The sequence below is a fragment of the Oncorhynchus keta genome, chromosome 21 (assembly GCF_023373465.1).
Source record: "Oncorhynchus keta strain PuntledgeMale-10-30-2019 chromosome 21, Oket_V2, whole genome shotgun sequence".
In the NCBI taxonomy this organism is placed as follows: Eukaryota; Metazoa; Chordata; class Actinopteri; order Salmoniformes; family Salmonidae; genus Oncorhynchus; species Oncorhynchus keta.
In genome coordinates this window covers 32,722,164-32,746,212 of record NC_068441.1, presented here as the reverse complement: position 1 = coordinate 32,746,212, position 24,049 = coordinate 32,722,164, and the positions used below count along the sequence as shown (strand labels likewise).

The 24,049-nt window shown below is 43.1% G+C and overlaps 1 protein-coding gene across 1 annotated transcript in view; it reads right to left on the bottom strand.

Moving 5' to 3' along the window:
* The window catches only part of LOC118400494 (potassium voltage-gated channel subfamily B member 1-like), a 75,096-nt gene extending 54,985 nt beyond the window's left edge, over window positions 1–20,111 (bottom strand). Inside the window, exons 1-2 of the mRNA XM_035797418.2 lie at window positions 19,782–20,111; window positions 15,392–16,074 (exon numbers count right to left, since the gene is read on the bottom strand). Of these exons, the coding sequence (XP_035653311.1) occupies window positions 15,392–15,967 (576 nt within the window). The 5' untranslated portion in view covers window positions 15,968–16,074; window positions 19,782–20,111. The remainder of the gene's footprint in view (window positions 1–15,391; window positions 16,075–19,781) is intronic.
* Window positions 20,112–24,049: the final 3,938 nt, after the last annotated feature.

Genomic DNA, 24,049 nt, shown 5'->3' with positions numbered 1-24,049 from the left:
CTGAAGGCACTGTATACTCCTGTATACATTCCTACCAATGGGACACAACTTTCACCAAGATTTATTTGTCAACAACTGCTGGGGCGCGATGTCTAATAAAGAAGTCTCAATGTATTGCTCACCTGAGGTAGAATACCTCATGATAAGCTGTAGACCACACTATCTACCAAATCAAATTTTTATTGGTCACATACACATGGTTAGCAGACGTTATTGTGAGTGTAGTGAAATGCATATGCTTTTAGATCTGACAGTGCAGTAGTATCTAACAGGTAATATCTAACAAATCCACAACAAAACATAATACACACAACCTAGTAAAGGAATGGGATGAGAATATCTGGATGAGCAGTGACTGAGCGGCTAAGATGCAATAGATAGTAAAGGATAGATAGTGAAGGATACAGTATACAGTATATACGTACATATGAGATGAGTAATGTGAGATGTAAACATTCTTAAAAGTGGCATTATTAAAGTGACTAGTGTCCAATTTATTAAAGTGGCCAATGATATCAAGTCTGTTGGTAGGCAGCCGCCTTTCTGTTTTAGTGGTGGCTGTTGAACAATCTGATGGCCTTGCGATTGGAAAAACAGCTTCAATCGCTCTGTCCCAGCTTTGATGCCCCTGTACTGACCTCGCCATCTGTATGGGAGCGGGGTGAACAGGCAGTGGTGCGGGTGGTTATTGTCCTTGATTATCTTTTTTGGCTTTCTGTGACATTGGGTGTTGTAGGTGTCCTGGAGAGCAGGTAGAATGCCCCCGGTGATGCGTTGTGCCGACTGCTCCACCCTCTGGAGAGCCCTGCGGTTATGGGCAGTGCAGTTGCTGTACAAGGCAATACAGGCCAACAGGATAAACTCAATTGTGCATCTGTAAAAGTTAGTGAGGGTTGAAGAGGCGCTGTTGCGCCTTCTTTACCACACTGTCTGTGTGGGTGGACCATTTCAGTTTGTCGGTGATTGTACACCGAGGAATTTATAACGTTTCACCTTCTCCACTGCTGTCCCGTCATGGGTGATAGGGGGTGGTCCCTTTGCTGTTTCCTGAAGTCCACGATCGTCTCCATTGAGTGAGGGGTTGTTTTCCTGACACCACACTCCGAGGGCCCTCACTACCTCCCTGTAGACCACTCCCTGTAGACCACCTCTCATCATTGCTGGTAATCAAGCCTACCACTAGTGTCGTCCGCAAACTTGATGATTGAGTTGGAGGCGTGCATGGCCACGCAGTCATGGGTGGACATGGAGTACAGGAGGGGGCTGAGCACGCCCCCTTGTGGGGCCCCAGTGTTTGGGGTCAGCGAAGTGGAGATGTTGTTTCCTACTCTCAACACCTGGGGGCGGCCTGTCAGAAAGTCCAGGACCCAGTTGCACAGGGTGGGGTCAAGACCCAGGGTCTCAAGCTTGATGATGAGTTTGGATGGTACTATGGTGTTGAATGCTGAGCTGTAGTCAATGAACAGCATTCTAACATAGATATTCCTCTTGACCAGATGGGATAGGGCAGTGTGCAGGGTGATGGTGATTGCATCGTCTGTGGACCTATTGGCGCGGTAAGCAAATTGGACTTTGTCTAGGGTAACAGGTAGGGTGGAGGTGATATGATCCTTGACTTGTCTCTCAAAGCACTTCGTGATGACAGAAGTGAGTGCTAAGGGGCGATAGTCATTTAGTTCAGGTACCTTAGGTTTCTTAGGAACAGGAACAATGGTGGCCATCTTGAAGCATGTGGGGACATCAGCTTGGGATAGGTATTTATTGAATATGTTCATAAACACACCAGCAAGCTGGTCTGCGCATGCTCTGAGGACGCAGCTAGGGATACAATGAGTGGTTAATCATGAAACATACACCCCCGCCCTTCTTCTTACCCGAGAGATGTTTGTTCATGTCGGTGCGATGCACTGAAAATCCCATTGGCTGTCTGTACTCAGACAGGATGTCCCCAGCTAGCCATGTCTCCATGAAGAGACTTCTCATCTATATTATTTGTAGCTGTCTATTTACCACCACAAACTGAGGCTGGCACTAATACAGCTCACTGAGTGCGGTCTAAGGCCATAAGCAAACAAGAAAATGGTCATCCAGAAGCGGCACTCCTAGTGGCCGGGGCTGAACAGGCTCCTATTAACATCTACTGGACTGAAGTGGAGCGGGTCGAGAGTTTCAAGTTCCTTGGAGTCCACATCACCAACAAACTATCATGGTCCAAATACACCAAAACAGTTGTGAAGGGGGCACAACACCCTTTTCCCCTCGGGAGACTGAAAAGATTTGGCATGATCCTCAAAGTTCTACAGCTGCACCATCGAGAGCAGGTTGGCGGTGTCAGAGGAAGGCCCCCAGTTATAGACTGTTCTCTCTGTTACCGCATGCCAAGTCTAGGACCAAAAGGCTCCTTAAGAGCTTCTACCCCCAAGACATAAGCCTGATGAATAACTAATCAAATAGCCACCCGGGCTATCTACATTGACTCTATTTCTTGAACTGCATTGTTGGTTAAGGGCTTGTAAGTAGGGATACACAATATATCAGTAAGCATATCGGAATCGGCCAAAATGTGCTAAAAATTCAACATCGGCATTGGCCCGATGTCTAGTTTAACGGCGTTGTGCAAAACTCATGTCAAAGCATACCTATATAACGTAGGTAGATGACATAATGATGCAGCGAAAAATATAGCGATACACGTGCAACACAGCATTCCAAACCTAGCCCACAATGTCTGCTGTGTGGAGCTAGCAATCAACAAGTCGAGCAGCCATTTGAAAGAGTAAGAACATTTTAGCCAGACAACTCAAAGGCGAAATCCATTAACTTTAAGATAATGGAATTAATTTCCCTTGACAATCAACCGTTCTCTGTCGTGGATGATGTTGACTTGTCGAGCACCGGTACACACTACCCAGTAGGCGTTATTTTTCGGATGTTGCCCTACCGGAGTTACAAAGCATTGTTGAAACTGAAATCCATGAGCATCACTGCTATTAGCTTCATGACTGACATTTCGACCAGCGACGTCAGCCCCATGAGCATTATGAGTCTGACAACACAGTGGGTTGACAAGGATTTTGTACTGAGGAAAGGCGTATTGCATGCTCAAGAATGCACTGGCTCTCATACCGCTGCTGCCATTTCAATGGCATTGAAACATGAACACTCCTTGCTCCATTCGAGCAGCTGACTCGAGAAATAAGCTCAACTGCGTCTGCAGCAAACGTGACATTGAGATGCCTGCTCAACAAAACCCGACGGTCTGTCAGCAGTTAACTTGGAAAGGTACTCTACTAGAGTTCTCTCTGAGCCTCTACTGTGTCGCCACCATGCTCAACGCTAGGTACAAGAACCGCTACTTCGATGCAGACAAGAAACACTGTTTACGTGAAATGTGACAGACACAGCCGTACAAGATAGAAACGGACACAATGACAGTGCCCACCGAGGAAGAGGCCACGGACAGACCGAGCTGAAACGTCACTGCTTGACATGTATGATGAAGACCTGGTTGAGACTGAACAACGAAACAGCACAGCAAGTAAGTGAAAGAAATAGGATTAGATTATGTTTTACTGGTAAAATTTGACTGGTAAAATATACATACGTAAATGTCAACAAAATAACTTTTTGGTCAGTGCGTGTGTTTAAACTATTTAACTGTACCAGAATGCTTAAAAGGCCGCAAATTTTAAAAATATCGTTATCGGTATTGTTTTATTTTTGGCAAGGAAAATATTGGATATCGGGATTGGCCAAAAATACCATATCGGTGCATCCCTACTGGTAAGTAAGCATTTCACTATAAGGTCTACAGCTGTCATATTTGGCACATGTGACAAATAATATTTGATTTGATGTGTTTATATTGCCAAAGCAAGTGAAATAAACAATAAACTAAAGTGGCAAGACCCAAAACAACATCAACAAAAACACTATTAGAAATTAACAGTAAACATCTCACATTTCAAAATTATAGACATTTAAAGTGTTATACTATATTATCAGCCATGAACAGTGATTTAGTACAAATAGTTATAGTAAGAAAAGTAGGGGAAGATAATTAAAAATATACATATTGGTGGTATTTACAATGTTTGTGCTCCACTGGTGCCCTCTTCTCATGGCTACGGGCCACAAATATTGCTGCTGTGATGTCACATTGAGGTATTTCGCCTAACAGATATGGGAGTTTATCAATGTTTGATTTGTTTTCAAATTCATTGTGAGTCTGTGGGAAATATGTATTTGTAATGTGGTCTTCCTGTACATTTGGCAGGAAGTGCAGCTCAGTCTTTCTCAGTCTCTCTCTCTCTCTCTCTCTCTCACTTATTCATGCTGGGCTGCCTGTTCTCTCTCAGGCAGTTGTGCTATTGGTGACGCCTGGTTGCTCATCTCTCACTGCACAACACGACAGATCCACTCTGAATAATGGACTGGATGTGGCTAATAAGTCCATAGTCACCACCCTCTCCTTACCCTACTCTCTACTCTCTATACTCAATAGTCTCTCTACACCTTCTAATCTTTCTATTCTCTCTACTCCCTCTACACTCCCCTCTCCACCTTCTCTACTCCTTCTACTCCCTCTACCCCCCTCTACTCTCCCTACTCTCTACCCCCCTCTACTCTCCCTACTCTCTACCCCCTCTACACTCTACCCCCTCTACTCGCTACTCCCTCTACTCGCTACTCCCTCTACTTCCTCTACCCTCTACTCGCACTACTTCCTCTACCCTCTACTCGCACTACTCCCTCTCCTCTCTACTCTCTCCACCTTCTCTACTCTCTCTACTCACTCTACTCACTCTACTCACTCTACTCACTCTAGTAGAGGGAGTAGAGGGACTCTCTACTAGAGGGACTCTCTACTACTCCCTCTACTCTCCCTACTCGCTTGTCCCTCTACACTCGCTTGTCCCTCTACACTCGCTTGTCCCTCTACACTCGCTTGTCCCTCTACACTCGCTTGTCCCTCTACACTCTCTTAGGACTTCATGGGTCCAACAGATCTGAAAATCTGTGTCTGGGTCCTAAATTCTGACTTTTGTCCTGGATCAAGATCGGTTCTGATATAATTGCCACAGGTATCGGGTATGTGCTATTCAAGTTGATTTACTGACTGGACCCGATTGGTCCTGTCCTCTGTTAATTTACTATTTGTGTGATGAGAACTGCGCCAGCTTTTTATCAATGTCAGCCAATTGCAACTCCATAAAACCGTATAGCTTATGTCCAGCTGAAACTGGTTCCAGCTGCTCACCTCATCTGCGTCTGCTGCTGAGGAGAGCGAGAGTGAGTGAAAGGAGCCTTGGCCTAGGCTAACGTTGATTGCGAAGATGTAGTTATTTTTCATTTAAGTAGAATTGTCACACCCTGATCTGTTTCATCTGGCTTTGTGATGGTCTCCACCCTCCTCCAGGTGTCTCCCATCTTCCCCATGATCCCCTGTGTATTTATACCTGTGCTCTCTGTTTGTCTGTTGCCAGTTTGTTTTATTTAGTCAAGCCTACCAGCGTTTTGACCTCTGTTCCTGTCTATCTCGATTGTTCCTGTTTTATAGTTAATCCTGTTTTGACATTTTCTGCCTGCCCTGATCCTGAGCCTTCCTGCCGTCCTGTACCTTTGCCCCACCTATCTGGATTACTGACCCCTGCCTGCCCTTGACCTGTCTTTTGCTTGCCCCTGTTGGATAAATAAACTAATAAATTAATTAATTCTACATTGTCTGCATCTGGGTCGTACCTTGAAACGTGATAAAAAAAAAGTTAAAGAAGAAAGACTATAGTTAAGCTGACAAGGGGACTGTCCTCAGGGACAAGTTTTAATATTATAGTGGACAAAGATGAGAAGAATGTTGGCGAGGCCAAATGCACTGTGTGCAACTCGTTATTCAGGTTTGATGCAGCACCGGTAAAAGGTACCGGTACATGATACCCTATAAGATGGTAAGCGGTCTGTACATGATACCCTATAAGACTTGGTAAAAGGTCTGTACATGATACCCTATAAGACTTGGTAAAAGGTCTGTACATGATACCCTAAGAGTTACTTAAAGGAAAAGGGTGATATGGCTTTTAAAATAAGGTCTTCGGAACGGTTCAAGTCTTTGGATCTGACCAGTCCCTATTGACTTTCAGGAGTTGGGATGCACTCGCTCTGCCTCTGGCTTCCTCCCAAATGGCACCTTATTCACTATATCGTGATAAATAAGGAATAGTTTGCCATTTGGGATGAAGCCTATGATTCTAACTCTGATTCAAGGGGACATCGCCCTTACAGACCACTTGCTCTGCTGTTGATGGAAAAACGCCATGAGGGGAGAGACCGCCAATATTGCGCGTCTGCCACGAAAGCAGCAGCAATCGCTTGGGCACTCAATTTTCCCCCTGCACAAATGTTAGGGGCCTGTATCTGTGGACTGCACTAACCCCTTGGAAGGCAGAGAGGCAGGAGATCAGGCTGGGAGCACCGGGATAAGTGATTATTCATACTTCCCTTTACAGCCACTGTCCAGCAGCCATATATTCACACACACACACACACACACACACACACACACACACACACACACACACACACACACACACACACACACACACACACACACACACACACACACACACACACACACACACACACACACACACACACACACACACACACACACACACACACACACACACACACACAGCTTGGTGTCAGGCCAGATATCCGTCGGATTTATGAGTGGGAATGAAGACGAACAGCTTTAATTTGCCATCTAGAGTATGACATGAGAAAGGCATAATTGGAATTTGTTGCCTGGACGTCTGCTGCACAATGACAGTTAACAGTGCTGTAATTCCCCACTGCTCAGTTGGACAGGGACAAAACCAAGCAAATGTGGCACTTTTATTCCTTCTGTTACGTTTGCTCTGAACACTTCCCTGGAGCCAAACTCATCTAGGTATTTCATTCAATTTCTCAACTTAACATCAGTTCCAATTTAGTGTTTCAGAGGGTAGCTTTCAGAGACAGTTCATTTCATCATTGCCCTACAGTTAGTGAAAAAAAGCCAAAAGCAAACAATAAGGTTAATGAGTATTGAGAAAGTTAATGAGTATTATGATACCAAGTTGGGGATAGGGCAGTACTGTATTGGATTGAGAGTCAGTGACAGACTGTCAGGGGCTCTACGTCCCCCTCCTAGGATGGAGGCACAAATGATCTTGTGACAAATCAGACAAGTCACATCTCAGCAGCACACACAGACAACCACAACCACATGTCATTATCAGATAACAGCTATGAGTCAGACTACATATCAGTCCTACAGAGATCTGTGTAGTCACAGCATGGAACATAACTTTCTAAGGCTTACAGCAATTTTAACCAAACCATCACATGTATTGCTCTGTTCCACTGAATGCATTACTCTATCCCACTAAATTATATGGTTTATTGACATTGCCGGGCCATGGTAAGGTTCGTTAGGTTAATAGAAGTGAATGTTAAAAAAAAGCCAGGTCTATGCTGGGAGCAGACAATGATACGCCTGCGGTCAGGCACAATCTCATTGTGTAGTATGGCCATAGACCCAAATCTGATGAGAGAGAGAGAATATTCCCTCTATGGTTTTTCATATTATCAAGACCGACTAAATGTTCACTGCATGCCAAAGCCATTGACTCAGAGAGCGTGATGGGAAGAGAAAATAATAAGAAGGGAGAGATGTTAAAGGAGAGACAAGGTAAGTCAGGCACAGACATAAATAGCATCAATGTTTTAAATCTCTTGTGTACTGACTGGGGACACGTAAGTGTCACAGTAAGTGTAGAGTACTGAAGGTCACTGCACCTCTTCTGCATTAATGTTTAAAACTTAATTAAAAATGTAATTGCACATCTTAGTGCTTGGCCAGCAGCCACTGGCATTGGCTAACTAAGTTATGCAAGAGTCAGAATGAAGTGTGATGCACTCTCTCAATCTCTCTGTCTCTCTCTGTCTCACACACACATAGATACAGTACACCCACACTCAGACTCGCACACAAACATAGATACAGTACACTCAAACTCACACACACACGCACACACACAGTACATACACACACACACACACACACACACACACACACACATGCACACGCACACGCACACACACACACACACACGTGCATCCACACTCAAACTCGCACACACACACACATAGATACAGTACACACACACTCAAACTCTCACACAAATGCACACACACACACACACACAAACTGGCGTTCTGTGACTACCCCTTTTATAAAGATAATAAAATCATATTGTTGCCAGGTGACCATCTGTTGATGGGTTATTGTGTGTGTGTGGACGTGTTTAACTATTCTTGTAAGCCCCCACAAGAATTGTAAACAAACAAAAAATTGACCAACTGGGAACATTTTGTTAGTCCCTACAAAGTCAAATGCTATTTCTAGGGGGTTTAGGGTTAAGGTTATAATTAGGGTTAGAATTACATTAAGGGGTTAGGGTTAGGAGCTAAGGTTAGTTATAAGGTTAGGGTTAGGAACTAGGGTTAGGGTTAGGTTTTTCAGTTAAGGTTAGGGTTAAGGTTAGGGTAAGAGTACGGGATAGGGTTAGGGGTTAGGGAAAATAGGATTTTAAATGGGACTGAATTGTGTGTCCCCACAAGGTTAGCTGTACAAGACTGTGTGTGTGTGCGATGATCACACCATTAGCCAAGGAGAGTGGTACGTTCACAGGGACACAGGTGAAGTCAAGCAGAAGGGCTTGGGGCTTAAGATGCTGCCCACAGTGTACACAGAAACAAGGTTGGTAGGAGAAATGCATCAGCTGTATTAATGCTTTTAGTAGTGTCGGTTTGTGATTTTAATTTGTCCTTTTAAACTAATTAGGAATCCATAAACACTCCCACATATTGTGTAGAGGCTGCCATTTTTCCTGGCACACACATTACAATCTCCAGAGACTCCGAGGAGTGACATACATTTACAGTATGGCCAAACGGCTATCTGACTGAAAGCGCTGCAGCCAGGCATTACATCAAGAAATTACGTCAATGGGTTGTTAACTACAGTAAGCCTGCCCTCGAAGGAAGTACTGGTGTAAAAACAATCTAGTCCACATGATAGAGATTTCAATACTTCTAATATCAATAGCTTACAAGATATCAATAATGTCTAATTAGGTAGAGAATTTGACCAGCCTGAAGTTTCTCCATTGACTTATTCATTGAATAGGTTGATTGAAGAGAGGTAAATTGCCAATGTCAGAATAACTAAGACAGAACGGTATAAGATCAACCTACTTTCAATCTTATAGTAGCACTACAACAACCTCAAGTTAACCTGATAAACATTGATTTTGCATCTCTGTTACAGATACAAGTATCCTGTGTGTGTATCCTGTGTGTGTTTCTCTCCTTCTCCCCTCACAGGTGAAAATCATCACTCCCCAATCAGTCACCAATCCAATCATCAATCAGAAGACACACCTCCTCCTGTTTCCTACCCTATCACAGTTCCTTTCCCTTGGTTTAAAACCCCTGTCAGTTGTTTGCTCTAGAGCGCAATCTCTCTGTAAATGCCATGTCTGTAGGTCTCTGTGTCACTCTCGCTTTGTATATTAACCTCTCTTTTGTTTGAGCACCTCCATAGCACTTTGTCCTCACCTGTGAGTATTGTTTTTGGTTATGGTGGTTGTTTGCTGGTGGGAAAAGGGGAAACCAAGACAAGTCGCCCATGGGCATACACTACCCGTAGGTAAACTTTGTTAAATACAGTAGTTAGAACTGGGCGGACCACCCACTGTATTTTTGGTTAGTTAGTTAGCTGTTGTTAAAGTAGGCTAGTCTAGCTTAGGGGTGTTTTTGAGTACTTATTGTTTTTTTCCTTGGGTCCAGCTCAGCCCCTTTTCCTGCTCCCCCCATAACCGTTTGTTTTCAAATAAACCTTGAGTTTGACGGTAGCTTTCAGTTGTCCTGGTTATTTCGTTCACACTTTTACTTTGGCACTATTATAATTTGCATGAGTTATGTTACGGGTCTCATTACCATCCCCCCTAGACTGTCGGGCCAAAAGGGATTCGTAACAGTCTCCTTGATGCCTATGTGAACGAGTCATTACGCTGATACACTATACTCAATGATCTCATCTACTCCACGGCCTGTTTGTAAAGTACTGACAGCTCTCACATATACAGTAGCGTAACTACCTCTTATAAAGCTTCAGCAGCTGACATCGACTCCTGCTCTAATTCTATTTCCGAGACAAGGCAAGAACAGCTACAGGCCGAACAATAAAGCACTGTGTGCTAATTCAGGGTATTATCAACAGTAAAACTACTCTGAAATGTTTTACTGCAGCAAACTGTAAATTCTAAAGCATTGTGGGAAAATGATGTGGGCGGCGCAAAACATTGCTGTATTTCGAATGGTTCTCTCTCTCTCCCCTCTCCTCTCTCTCGTGTTGTGGAGAGTTAGATATTCACAACTTTCTTTCGTTTTTTTATTTCTTGGCTCTTTTGGGATGGTTGAGCATGGTGTATTTCTTAAAGGAATGTTTATTCAAGTTATGCTGCTTTTTTTTCTCCGTCAACAAGGGTAATGATTTCAAATGTACCTCCATTTATTCCAAATCAGCCATTGGAGCGCGAGTTATTGCGCTTTGGGAAGTTCGCCAGTTCAATGAAGGTTGTCCCGTTGGGTTGCAAACCCCCGGCGTTGAAACAGGTAATGTCATTTCGGCGACAGGTGTTTATGTTTTTGGACTCACCGGAGCAGACGGTACGGGTAGTCAACAGTGTTTTGAGTGTGGGGATATTGGTCATAAGCGACATGCTTGCCCGAAAAGGGAGAAGGCAGGTGGTCATCGTAACGACTGGGCCCACTGATGTAGGTAGGGAGAGGTGGACAGTGGTAGAGCAGCCACAAGCACCTGTTGTTGAGGAACACGTTATCCGTGTTGAGGGCACAGAGTTGCAACTTGTATTAGAGGTAAATGTTATGCAGCAGAAAAGTATTGTTGTAGAAGGTAAGGATGTATCTGAAGAGCCAGTTTCTCAGACTGGTGAGCAGGTGCCCAGGGTAAAGGAGGGGGTTCATGTGGAGCTAGGCTCCCAGGTAGTGGAGGAGATGCCTGGTACGAGTGATGAGGTGCAAGTGGGGAGTGTTGAAAGGGATGCGGTAGAGGGGAGTCGGTTGTCTGTGGTCTCAGCTGAGGAGGATCAGGAGAAGGATATGGATATCTCTTTTGATATGATAGCTGCTGGTGACGACTCAATTTACGATCTAGAGGAGGTAAATGAGTTTCTGGATCAGACTTTTGGGAAATCTGTCAAATTGGCAGATTATTTTGATGTTGATAAGTTTGAGGTCAGCTGTGATGTTGCAGGAGACAGTGGGGTTAGACCAATTGAGTGAGAAGAAGCAGTTTCACTTGAGGCAATGTATTACTGCTGTTACAGCAGCAAAAGGTGGTGGGAAACGTGGTCAGGTTAAGAGAAGATTAAAACAATGATGAGGATCATGCTTCATAGGGGGTCTTTTCTCTTTGGTTTCTCTGTGGTTTCTTCTGCTTTTCTTTTCTTTTTTCTACATGGAAGTACTAAGGGTAGGTTCTGTCAATATTAATGGGGGAAGGGACAGGAATAAGAGGGCTTGGGTTTTAGAAGTAATAAAACAAAAAAGGCTTAATGTAGTTTTCCAGCAGACACATAGTGATGAGGAAAATGAGGTTTACTGGGGTATGTGGTGGGAGGGGAAGCATACACTCAGTCATGGTACTAATTTCAGTGCTGGGGTGGTAATATTGTTTTCCTCAGATTTAGGGGGGACTGTGGTATCTACAACAGAGATTGTCAAGGGTCGGGTTTTATTGGTCAAGGTGGATGTTATGTTTTTTGTTTATGCTCCTAATGAGGGTACAGAGCATATTGCTATATTTGATCAACTAAAGGAAACCTCAAGACAGTGTGATCAAGAGGGGTGTATTGTTTTAGGGGGTGACTGGAACTGTACAGTGGATTTTAATGTTGATCGCACCGCTGAAGAACCTCACCTGCGGTCAGCCACTTGTATGTCTGGCCTATTAACTGAGTTTGAGCTTTCTGATGTGTGCAGAGTAAGGAATGCAAAAGTTGGACAGTACACATGGCTAAAAATGTATGAAGTTCATGTCAGTGCAGCAAGGTTAGACAGGTTGTATGTATCTGAGCAATACTGTAGTAGGGTTGGAAAGTGTGCCATTACTCCTGTGGGTTTCTCTGATCATCATATTGTTACTGTTGATATTCACTCACCCTGTCCACGAAGGTCATCACCTTACTGGTATTTTAATGTTAAATTGTTACAGGATGTCATGTTTTGTGACAGGTTTTTGTTGTTTTGGGAAAAATGGAGTGTTACAAAAGGGAATTTTGAGTCCTTGAGACAATGGTGGGAGGTTGCGAAGGCCCAAATACGAGTATTTTGTCAACATTCTACTGCTCTGTCTCAAATTGAAGTTAAAGAGACTATCAAGGCCCTTGAACAGGACATCAAGTCTATTGAATTGAAGCTGTTCACTCAGAATGACCCTGGACTAGTCATGAACTTACAGGACAAGAGACATGAACTGAGGTCGTTTCTGCATGAAAGAGTGAAGGGTGCCTTGATTTGATCTCGTTTCGCTTCCTTCAAGGATATGGATGCTCCTCGCGCTTAAAAATAACATAGGTCAGTTGACATTTCAACGTAAACAGATGGTCTGCCTTCGTCTCCCTGATGGGAAGGTGACCACGGATGACATTGAAATGAGTCAACATGCCTTGGATTTCTACTCGGCCCTCTATAAGGCGGAGGATTAGGGTTCTCTTCCTGTATCCTGTCAACGTGCGGTGCTTTCACTGTTGCCAAAAGGGGGGGATTTGGCTCTCATAAAAAAATGGAGACCTGTTGCTTTGCTGTGCGCTGAATACAAAATTGTTTCTAAATCTCTCTCAAACACGTTGAAAGAGTGTCTGGGATTATTGATCCACAAGGACCAGTCCTACTGTGTACCTCATTGCTCTATTGTTGACAACTTGTTTCTGATAAGAGATGTTTTAGACATTTGTAAACTGTCTGTAAATGTGGGTTTACTTTCTTTGGATCAGGAGAAGGCTTTTGATCGTGTGGACCACCAGTACTTGTTTAAAACGATGAAAGCCTTTGGGTTTGGGGATGTTTTTTTGTCTTGGATGAATTTACTGTATGCTGGGGCCTCGTGTGGGGGGTGGTTTGAGTTGTCCTATCCCTGTCCAAAGGGGCATCAGGCAGGGATGCCCAATTTCAGGGCAGTTATAGTCTGGCGATTGAACCAATGCTTTGTTTTTTAAGAGCGAAGCTTTCTGGTTTCTCTGTGCCAGGTGTAATGAAGGGTCCCACGATAGCACTGTCTGCGTATGCAGATGTGATTGTTTTTATTACAGGGGGTGAGGATGTTAAGGTTCTCTCAAACGCTTTAAAGGTGTATGAGGGGGGCCTCCTCAGCTAGAGTCAATTGGGGAAAGAGTGAAGCGCTGTGGGCAGGTCAGCTTCAAACAGGGTCCGAGCTTCAGAGGACACTTGTCAATTTCTTCTGGTCTGGACAACATTGGATTAAAGCTGCAGCCCTGCACCTGCCGCTGCACGAGGGTGGGCAAGGCCTGGTGGACATTTCCTCTAGAATCATGGCTTTCCGGCTTCAAGCAGCCCAGAGATTGTTGTACAGAGACGGTTCTAGCTGGGTCGAAACAGCCTACATATTGATGAGGAGAGCGGGCTGTTTGGGCTTAGACAAGCACCTTTTCCTCTTAAAGCTGGAGGGGGGGTGATTTGCCTGGCCTGACTCCATTTTATGAGTCTTATGCGGACTTGGAGAGTCCTTGTCAAATCCCGTAAGGCCTGCACGCCACCTGGGATGTGGCTTTTTGAAGAGCCTCTTTTTCACAACACTGCCATCCAGTCCCGTGTTTTGGGTTCAGCTAGCCTACGTTCATGCCTGTTAGGCGTGGGGTGTACCAAGCTGGGTCATCTGATGCGGAGCAGGAGCAGATCGTTGGAGGAGCTGGGAGAAAGAGCGGGGATCCGATCATCTCGCCTACTGAGGAAGGTCGTCGCTGAGGTCTGTGACTCCTTGCCAGTGCTTCATCTGCAGTATGTGACTGACACTTCCAATTCTGATCGGTGGAAGGAGGGTCTGGATTATGTGTTCCCTGCACTGATTGTTAGTGCTGCGATGGGGGCATTTGAGGAGGATGTGGGGATGTTGCTTTCCTTCAATACCCCGGAGGTGGGAAAGAAGGCCATGTACAGAATATGTGTAAAGGTGTCCCATGCCTCTTCCCTGGAAGAGGTAAAATCGATGAGGTGGGCGGGTGTGCTTGGTCCAGGTGCCTCTCCACCAACATACATCTGGTACACCTGGACCCTACTGGTACACCTGGACCCTACTGTTGGGGAGGGGTGTCCATTCTGTGCTGAGTCTGAATCTCTGGCACATCTGTTTTTACTGTGTCCCAGGTTGGTCGGGATGATTGAACTGATCACTGATTGGTTCTCAACTTTGGGAGAGGTTCTCTCTTCCCAACTGTATATATTTGGGCCAAAGTACAGGTTCAGTCAAAAGGGTGTAGTTGTGTTGCTTAATTTTGTGTTAGGGGCATCAAAATTTGCGATGTGGAAGACCCGAAACAACAGTATTCGGGGACAGGGGTCTGTGGATGTGGTGGGAATGCTGGAGGGAATGTTGGCAGCGAGACTAAGGGTTGAGTTTGCCTATTAAACTTGTCAACAACATTGATCTGTTTTTGAGTATATGGGGTATTCAGAGGCTGTTGTGTTTAGTTACTGTGGAGGAGGAATTGAAGTTGTGTTTTTAATTGATGTGTAACTGGTTTTGTATGAGTATTTGTGTGGTGGGCCCCCAGACCCAATAAAGATTATTTAAAACTCTCTCTCTCGCTCTCTCGCTCTCTGAGCAGCGTGAAGCCCTCCTGACATGGCCTTAAAGGAAGAAGTAATGAGCAATGCTGGCTGAGCTCATCCATTCCAGTTTACACCTGATCACATCACTCCTGGGGCTCATGGTTGGTATTACGTTGATGTAACACAGCAAAGGAATAGTGATTGTATTTCAGCAGGCCCGATTAGGCCCTAATATAAATAAACCCATCATGACCATACAGAAGCTATGACTGTTTTCTGATTGACTTTCCTAATTCTGATTAATTTCATCAATAGTCACACATGTTTAATTAATCAGTTCTCTCTCTGTCTCTCTCTCTCCCTCTGTATCTCTCTCTTCCACTGCTATAACGTGGAGCATTTTTATCAATACAAATAAGTCATGATAAACAAGTTAAAGGCATACTGTCCACATATGATATTTAGAATGAAAAGTTACCTTGGCTGCGACAGACGAACTGGGCTTTTCCAGAAGGTCCCAGAGTTTCTTTCGTTTCTCAGCACAACACGTGTTATCGAACTCTTCTCCCTCCCTGTCATTCAAGGTGTCTTGCTCTCTTTTGAGCTCCTCGTTCATCTGTTCTTTCTTCTGGTGGTACCTGGCCTGGCAACAGGACTCCAGGTAGATCTCATCTATGCCCCAGTAGTCCAGCTCCTGACTGAACGACAGGGCGCACATCTCCTCCATCATGTGGAGCTTACCGGTCCGGTAGAAGTTCAAAATGGACGTGAACGCCCCTGGGTGCCGGTCGAAAAAGTACTCGTTCTCGTCCAAGTTGTAGTCATCACATACCTCCATGAGTGAGTCGTGGGTGTTGCAGTCTCGTAGTTTCCCTAACCGGGTGCGTGGTAACCTATCCAACGTTCTCCAGAGGACCTCATGTGGAAGACCCCCAACGTTGAGCCTTACCCGGCGGTAGCATGACTTGGTGTGGATTATGTACGCCGGTTCCGGGGGTAGTGATGTGGTGGATCGGGAGCCATTCTTATTCAATCCCGTTGAGGATTTCTCCATTTTGAACTAACGAGAGTTCCACCGAGTTCCAATTTGTCCAACAGGCAAGATCCGGATGGGGAAAAGTTACAGTCTACATTTGTGCTTGTTTTCTTTCATCCTTGAATCTGGGGGAAGAAGGAGGGGAAAAAAGAGAGGAGAATAAGAAAAATGTCAATGACAAGATTTTAAAATAGAGCCGTTAGCCCAGGCAGTCACAGTGACCTATGGTCAGAACAGTTCTCCATGCTAAAAGAGTGAATAGAAAGATGATGGTAATACACTCAGACTGAGAGTACTGTCCTGTCCACACGCTTTTTATGAATACTGAGTGGGGACGTGGCAGCGGCTCAAGTGAGCGATGTCCACTCTGCACTGGTGCTGAAACGACAGCGTGCGCTGTTCACTCGACTGCGTGAGAGGAACCAGGGCGAGTTCACTTGGGGAAAATAAGCATGCTTCTAAATATTTAATGGTACACTGTTCATGTTGCTGTAGAGTTGTGGAAAAAACACCCAATTGTCATACTAGAGTAAAAGTAAAGATACCTTAATAGAAAATGACTAAAATAAAAGTGAAATTCACCCGGTAAGATACTACTTGTGTAAAAGTCCTAAAGGTATTTGGTTTTAAATATACTTAAGTTTCAAAAGTAAAGTATAAATCACTTCAAATTGCTTATATTAAGCAAACCAAATGACAATGTTCTTGTTTTTTTTTATCTACAGATAGTCAGGGGCACACTAACACTAAGACATCGTTTACAAATGAAGCTTTTGTGTTCAGTGAGTCTGCCAGATCAGAGGCAGTAGGGATGACCAGGGATTGCTAAGTTTGTGAATTTAACCAGTTTCCTGTCCTGCTAAGCATTCAAAATGTAACGAGTACTTTTGAGTGTCAGGGAAAATGTATGGAGTAAAACTTACATTATTTTCTTTAGGATTGTGGTGAAGTAAAAGTTGGAAAAAATATAAATAGTGAATTAAATCAATTAAGACAAGACAGATACCACAAAAAAACGACTTAAGTAGTACTTTAAAGTATTTTTACTTCAGTACTTTACACCCCTGGCTGTACAGACAGATGGGTTAGTTGACAATGTCACGGAAATGATGCACGCGATTCAATAGGGCAGAAGTCCATGTGTTGTGATTCTGGATGGCCAGATAGCTAGCAACAATGACAAAGAGCTGCCATATAGGAAATTGTAGGTGGCTCTTTCAGCTAGTTTTATCTTGTTCTTGATACCATGTCTTGTTTTGACTGATGTTATGTTTATGCTAATGTGGATAAAAATCGCTAGCTATCTAACCATCAACTGTAATGATGTATTTGAGAGACAACAAGTGCTCATTGTGCAAATGTATTTATGTTTTCAATAAACATTGGAGACTAAATATAGTTTACATGTTGTCAGCATTCTAAGCCAACCAGTCTGTTTTTCCCCATAGTTGGACACCCGTTGGTTCTGTTGCTGAACAACCAACCTGTCTATAACACCTACAAAAGCAGTTCATAAGTGATAGAGCCATAATCCCCAAAACTCTGTAGTCATGCAAACCCATTTTTCCTTGAAGAAATAATAGCCTAGAGACGTTTGGGACTGAGAAAGCCATTTTCAACCATGCCGAAGAACTGAATACATATACTGTATAAGGTAGGCTTATGACAGAACTGAAAGCTACAATGGCAGGCCTTTCCTAAATCTGGTGTTTTAATGGTGTCCCTCTACAACTCAGACAAGACGTTTTCTCTAACCATTTATAACGACTTCCCAAATCAAAACAAACCATCACTTCCCGCCCTGTCTTTCAGTAGCCTGCTCTGTTGTATATGGAATGCTTTGGATGATCACAGAGCCATACAGTACCAGGGGAAGGATCCACAATGTTGGTTGAATATGGATGTTTCGGCATGCTCTGTCCCTCCCTCACTAATCAACCATTTGCATGCATTTGTATTCAAATGATGGTTCAAAATCAAAGCAGAAATGTCCAACAACTGAACAGAACACATTAACATGCACAGTAGGCCTATCCTTTCTGTCTTGAAGATACAAAAAATGTGGTGGACTACTGTATTTTCTGTTCCAGACAATCAAGTCCTACATCAATACTGTTGTGTCAAAGAAGTTACACAATTGATTTGCGCTCTGCAATATGTACAGTGAGCTCCAAGTATTAGGACAGTGACACATTTATTGTTGTTTTGACTCTGTAGTCCAGCACTTCGGTTTTGAGATAATACTGCTACCATGATTACGGATAATCCTGATACAATGATTACGGATCATTCTGAAATAATTGTGAATAATGATGAGTGAGAAAGTTACAGAGGCATAAATATCAACCCCCCCCAAAAAAATGCTAACCTCCCCTGTTTTTTAAATGGTGAGAGGTTGGCATGTCTAGGGGGTATGATTTTTGTGCTTCTGTAACTTTCTCACTCATCATTATTTGCGATTAATTCAGGACTATCTGTAATCATGGTAGCTTCGCATTCATTTAGAAGTGTTTAGAAACATATTAGATTCTTATTTACAATAAAAGTGACTCCAAAATGACACTACAATATTTACCAATAATTTCTATTGAACACAAAATAATCTAAAACACAACCAAAACAAACAGCAAATGCATCCATCAAGTTTGTAGAGTCACAAGGTTGATGTACTACCACGTCGGAATTAGACGTTCTCACGTCGGAATTAGACGTTCTCACGTCGGAATTAGACGTTCTCACGTCGGAATTAGACGTTCTCACGTCGGAATTAGACGTTCATTCACGTTTCTCAAATGGCAAATTTCAAAGTTGTTCCAAGCGACAAATGTTGAAGTATTTTAAGGTTGACTTTAGGCATGAACTCCAAATTGTTAAGGTTAGGCATTAACTCTGAATGGTTAAGGTAAGGGTTACATTTTCAGATAGGCATAAAACAAAAATATAAATAATTACTTTCTATCAAGGATTCAAACTTGCTACCTTTGGAATCAGAGGCTGGATTTGAACTTGCAACCATTGGAATCAGGGGTCCCCTAGTGGCAGGTTTCCATGTCATCTCCCAAAGTCCTCAGTCTTATACTGACTTGTGTCACGGGTGACTTGGCTGTGATGTAATCATTGCATGCTAGGAATATGGGACCAAATCCCAAACTTTTGACTACTTTAATACACATAGTGTAGCTGCCTTAGGTTTATGTCGTGTTGTGTTGTCTCTTGTTGTGATGTGTGTTTTGTCCCATATTTATATTGTATTTTTAATCCCAGGCCTCCAAGGGGACTTTTGCCTTTTGGAAGGCCGTCATTGTAAATAAGAATTTGTTCTTAACGGACTTACCTAGTTAAATAAAGGTTCAATAGAAATCTAATAAAATACATAAAATATCGTCTTCTACCTGGCCTGTTTTTTCCAGGATGTAAATATTGTGGATTCATCAACCATGGTTGGAAACCGAAATAACCAAATGTATCTGTATCTATTGATCTGACTATGTGAGAGTTGTATAGGCTACACAACGTCCTAATGTGCATCTTCAAAAATACAGGATTTTAATGCTGTACCAATTCCCCTGCGATTTCCCCTGCTCTGAATGACAATTCCTCAATGTTGATTTGCATTTTGCCCATTCAATAGGTGTTTGTTGCCCATTAATGTCATCCTTGGTGTAGCCTAACATGCTATTCATATATAGCAGGACAATATTTCCGTATTAAAAATAATGCTATTACGTTGATAACAATAGCAAATAAGCATTGAGCAATACTTGTTTATAAAGGAGAACAACAAATACAACCTGTTATTTGAATATATGGAAGAAGCCTCAGTCCCGCGTACCTTAACTTCAGGTTGGCTCATCAGACCGTATCGAGAGGCAGAGTTAAAACATTAAATATCCGAGGAAACATGAGGAAACGGCTTTAGGTTAATTAGCCTACTCTCGGCACGGTTTGTGATCCATTCCGTTTCAAACGGTGTTGCCTCCGTGGCACTCTGGATCTCCTCCGCCTTTTGGTTAGATAAGAATCATCCTATACACTGATTTAGTCCGACTAGGATGACGCCCTTCTATTTTAATAGAGAAGATCAACAAGTATGTTGTGAATCCACACGGTTTTCCACACCAGGGTATTCCCCATCTCCTGTCTTGGAGTAGGGCGGCGCGACTGGTATGCTACTCTAGCGCAAAAGGTCGAAACGCGGCGCGGCATGCAGCTTCACTGCCCAGCTTCACGTTGATGCGTTTAACCCTTACATAACAGAACCAAGGAGCTGCAATCGTATTCTTCACAATATAAAATGTTGTTTGGTACAAAAATGCCACCACATGCTGGTGGAAAACGACGAATCAATGATTCCAAGGCAAGAGATTATGTGGTACACTATATTCAAGAATCGCTATCCAATCCAATCCATACGAACACAACCAACCCTAGAGAGGGATTATTAATGCCCTCCCATACATCCAGACAGATGTAGGCCTACCATTTGTTGAAATATTGCAATGAATTCTGTCACCTAAACCCCCCTGAATGTCGTCGTGCTTCAAAGCCTATTAGATGCAATGTATTTAATTAATTTGCCATGACTATGTCTATTATGATGTGCACTTCATTCAAGGCATTTAGACTTGAGAGACACAAGCAACACAAACAATGAATTCAGATATATTGGCCCTACATATGCAATATGCATATTATTCAGAGATATACATGGGATATAGTTCTAATGTAAAAACAATATTTACAATATAAATAAAGAAATGAAACTGATTTGTATAGAGTGCAGTCAGTTTCAGGAACATGATGAAGTCTGGTCGCAAGGTGAAATAAATAAATAAAAATTAAGTAAAGATTAAATAAAATAAATCAATAAAAATGCCAAACATGGGAATACAGCACAAAGAGATCTGGGACCAGGCTAGCCATGTCCTAGTTCTATTGCAGCAATTTGTATTTATATTTATTATGGATCCCTATAGCTGGTACCAAGGCAGCAGCTACTCTTTCTGGGGTCCAGTAAAATTAAGGCAGCTAATACAATTTCAATCACTTTACAGTACATTCACATATTTCACAACGTGTGCCCTCATGCCCCCACTCCACCACTACCACATATCTACAGTACTAAATCCACCACTACCACATATCTGCAGTATTAAATGTGTGTGTGTGTGTGTGTGTGTGTGTGTGTGTGTGTGTGTGTGTGTGTGTACAGTATGTTTGTTGCTTCACAGTCCCTGCTGTTCCAAAAGGTGTTTTTTTTTCTTCATCTGTTCTTTAAATCAAATTTTACTGCTTGTGTCAGTTACTTGAAGTGGAATAGAGTTCCATGTAGTCATGGCTCTATGCTCAATTTCCACATTATTTATTACAAGATTTCGTTGAGGTTTAGGGTTTAATGAATGTTTTGACCCAAATACAACGCTTTTAGTTTTAGAAATATTTAGGGCTAACTTATTCCTTGCCACCCACTCTGAAACTGACTGCAGCTCTTTATTAAGTGTTGCAGTCATTTCAGTCAAATCAAATACAATTTTATTGGTCACATTCACATGGTTGGCAGATGTTAATGTCAGTGTAGCGAAATGCTTGTGCTTCTAGTGCCGACAGTAGATTTATATCTAACAAGTAATTTAACAATTCCCCAACATCTACCTAATACACACAAATCTAAACGGATGGAATAAGAATATGTATATATAGATATATGGATGAGTGATGGCTGAACGTCATTGGCAAGATGGTATAAGATGCAGTATATACATTTGAGATGAGTAATGTAAGATATGTAAACATTATTAAAGTGGCATTGTTTAAAGGGACTAGTGAGTCTCTATGTAGGCAGCAGTCTCTCTGAGTTAGTGATTGCTGCTCAGCAGTCTGATGGCCTTGAGATTGAAGCTGTTTTTCAGTCTCTCGGTCCCAGCTTTGATGCACCTGTACTGATCTCACCTTCCGGATGTTCCACCTTCTCCACTACTGTCCCTTCGATGTGGATAGGGCGGTGCTCCCTCTGCTGTTTCCTGAAGTCCACAATCATATCCTTTGTTTTGTTGATGTTGAGTGAGAGGTTATTTTCCTAACAGGGGGCCCTCATCTCCTCCTTGTAGGCTGTCTCGTTGTTGGTAATCAAGCCTACTACTGTTGTGTCGTCTGCAAACTTGATGATTGAGTTGGAGGCGTGCATGGTCACGCAGTCATGGGTGAACAGGGAGAACAGGACGGGGCTGAGAACATACCCATATGAGGCCTCAGTGTTGAGGGTCAGCGAAGTGGAGATGTTGTTTCCTACCTTCACCACCCGGGGGCGGCCTGTCAGAAAATCCAAGATCCAACTGCACAGGGCGGGGTTGAAACCCAAGGCCTCCAGCTTAATGATGAGCTTGGAGGGTACTATGGTGTTGCATGCTGAGCTGTAGTCATAAAACAGCATTCTTACGTAGGTATTCCTCTTGTCCAGATGGGATAGGGCAGTGTGCAGTGTGGTGGCAATTGCATTGTCTGTGGACCTGTTGGGGTGGTATGCAAACTGAAGTGGGTCTAGGGTGACAGGTAAGGTGATATGATCCTTGACTAGCCTCTCAAAGCACTTCATGATGACAGAAGTGAGTGCTACGGGGCGATAGTCATTTAGTTCAGTTACCTTTGCCTTCTTGGGTACAGAAACAATGGTGGCCATCTTGAAGTATGTGGGGACAGCAGACTGGGATGGCAAACGATTGAATATGTCCGTAAACACCAGCCAGCCAGCTGGTTTGTGCATGCTCTGAGGACGTGGCTAGGGATGCTATCTGGGCCGGCAGCCTTGCGAGGGTTAACAAGTTTAAATGTCTTACTCACATCAGTCATTTGTGTAAGTGCTGTACTTGTTGAGTGTCCTTCCCTGTAAGTGTGCTGAAAGTCTGTTATCAATTTGTTTACTGTGAAATAGCATTGTATCTGGTCAAACACATCTGGCTTTACTATTCTTGGGTAGCGGAATGACTTCCCTCCATGCCTGAGGGCACACACATTTTCTAGTAGGCTTAAATTGAAGGTGTGGCAAATAGGAGTGGCAATATCATCTGCTATTATCCTCGGTAATTTTCCATCCAGATTGACAGACCCCGGTGGATGTTGATAGACAACAATAATAGTTTCACCTCTTCCGCAGTTACTTTACGGAATTCAAAAGTTCAATTCTTGTCTTTCATAATTTGGTCCGATATACTTGGATGTGTGGTGTCAGCATTTATTGCTGGCATGTCAACCCTAAATTTGCTTATCTTGCCAATGAATAAGTAATAAAGCAGTTGGAAATATCAGTGGGCTTTGTGATGAATGAGCCATCTGATTCAATGAATGATGGAGCCGAGTTGGCCTTTTTCCCCAAAATGTAATTTAAGGTGCTCCAAAGCGTAAAACTATACATCTTTAAATAATTGATCTTTGTTTCATAGTATAGTTTCTTTATTTTTTATTTAGTTTAGTCACAACTTCTATCACGTTTAGGTAAAACCCAGATGCAGACAGTGTAGAAGTGACAAATTTATTACAATCACAGGCACAGGTCAAGGCAGACGGGTCAATAATCCAGAACGGTGGGGTAAGGTACAAAACGGCAGGCAGTCTCAGGGTGGGCAGACTGGTCAAAACTGGGAAGGAATAGAAAACAGGAAACAGGCAGGAGCAGGGTGGGCAGACTGGTCAAAACTGGGAAGGAATAGAAAACAGGAAACAGGCAGGAGCAGGGAAACAAATGCTGGTAGGTTCTACGAACAAAACTAACTGGCAACAGACAAACAGAGAACACAGGTATAAATACACAGGGGATAATGGGGAAGATGGGCGACACCTGGAGACAATCACAAAGACAGGTGAAACAGATCAAGGTGTGACAACTTCTTAATTTGCGGTACGTTTGCCAATCAGTTGGGCTGCCAGACTTATTTGCCATACCATTTGCCTCATCCCTCTCAACCATCCAATTGATCAATTACTCATCAATCCAAGGGGATTTAACAGTATTTACAGTCATTTTCTTAAATGGGTGCAGGCTTATTAGTAACTGGAATAAGCAATTTCATAAATGTTTCAAGTGCAGCTTTTGGTTGCTCATCATTA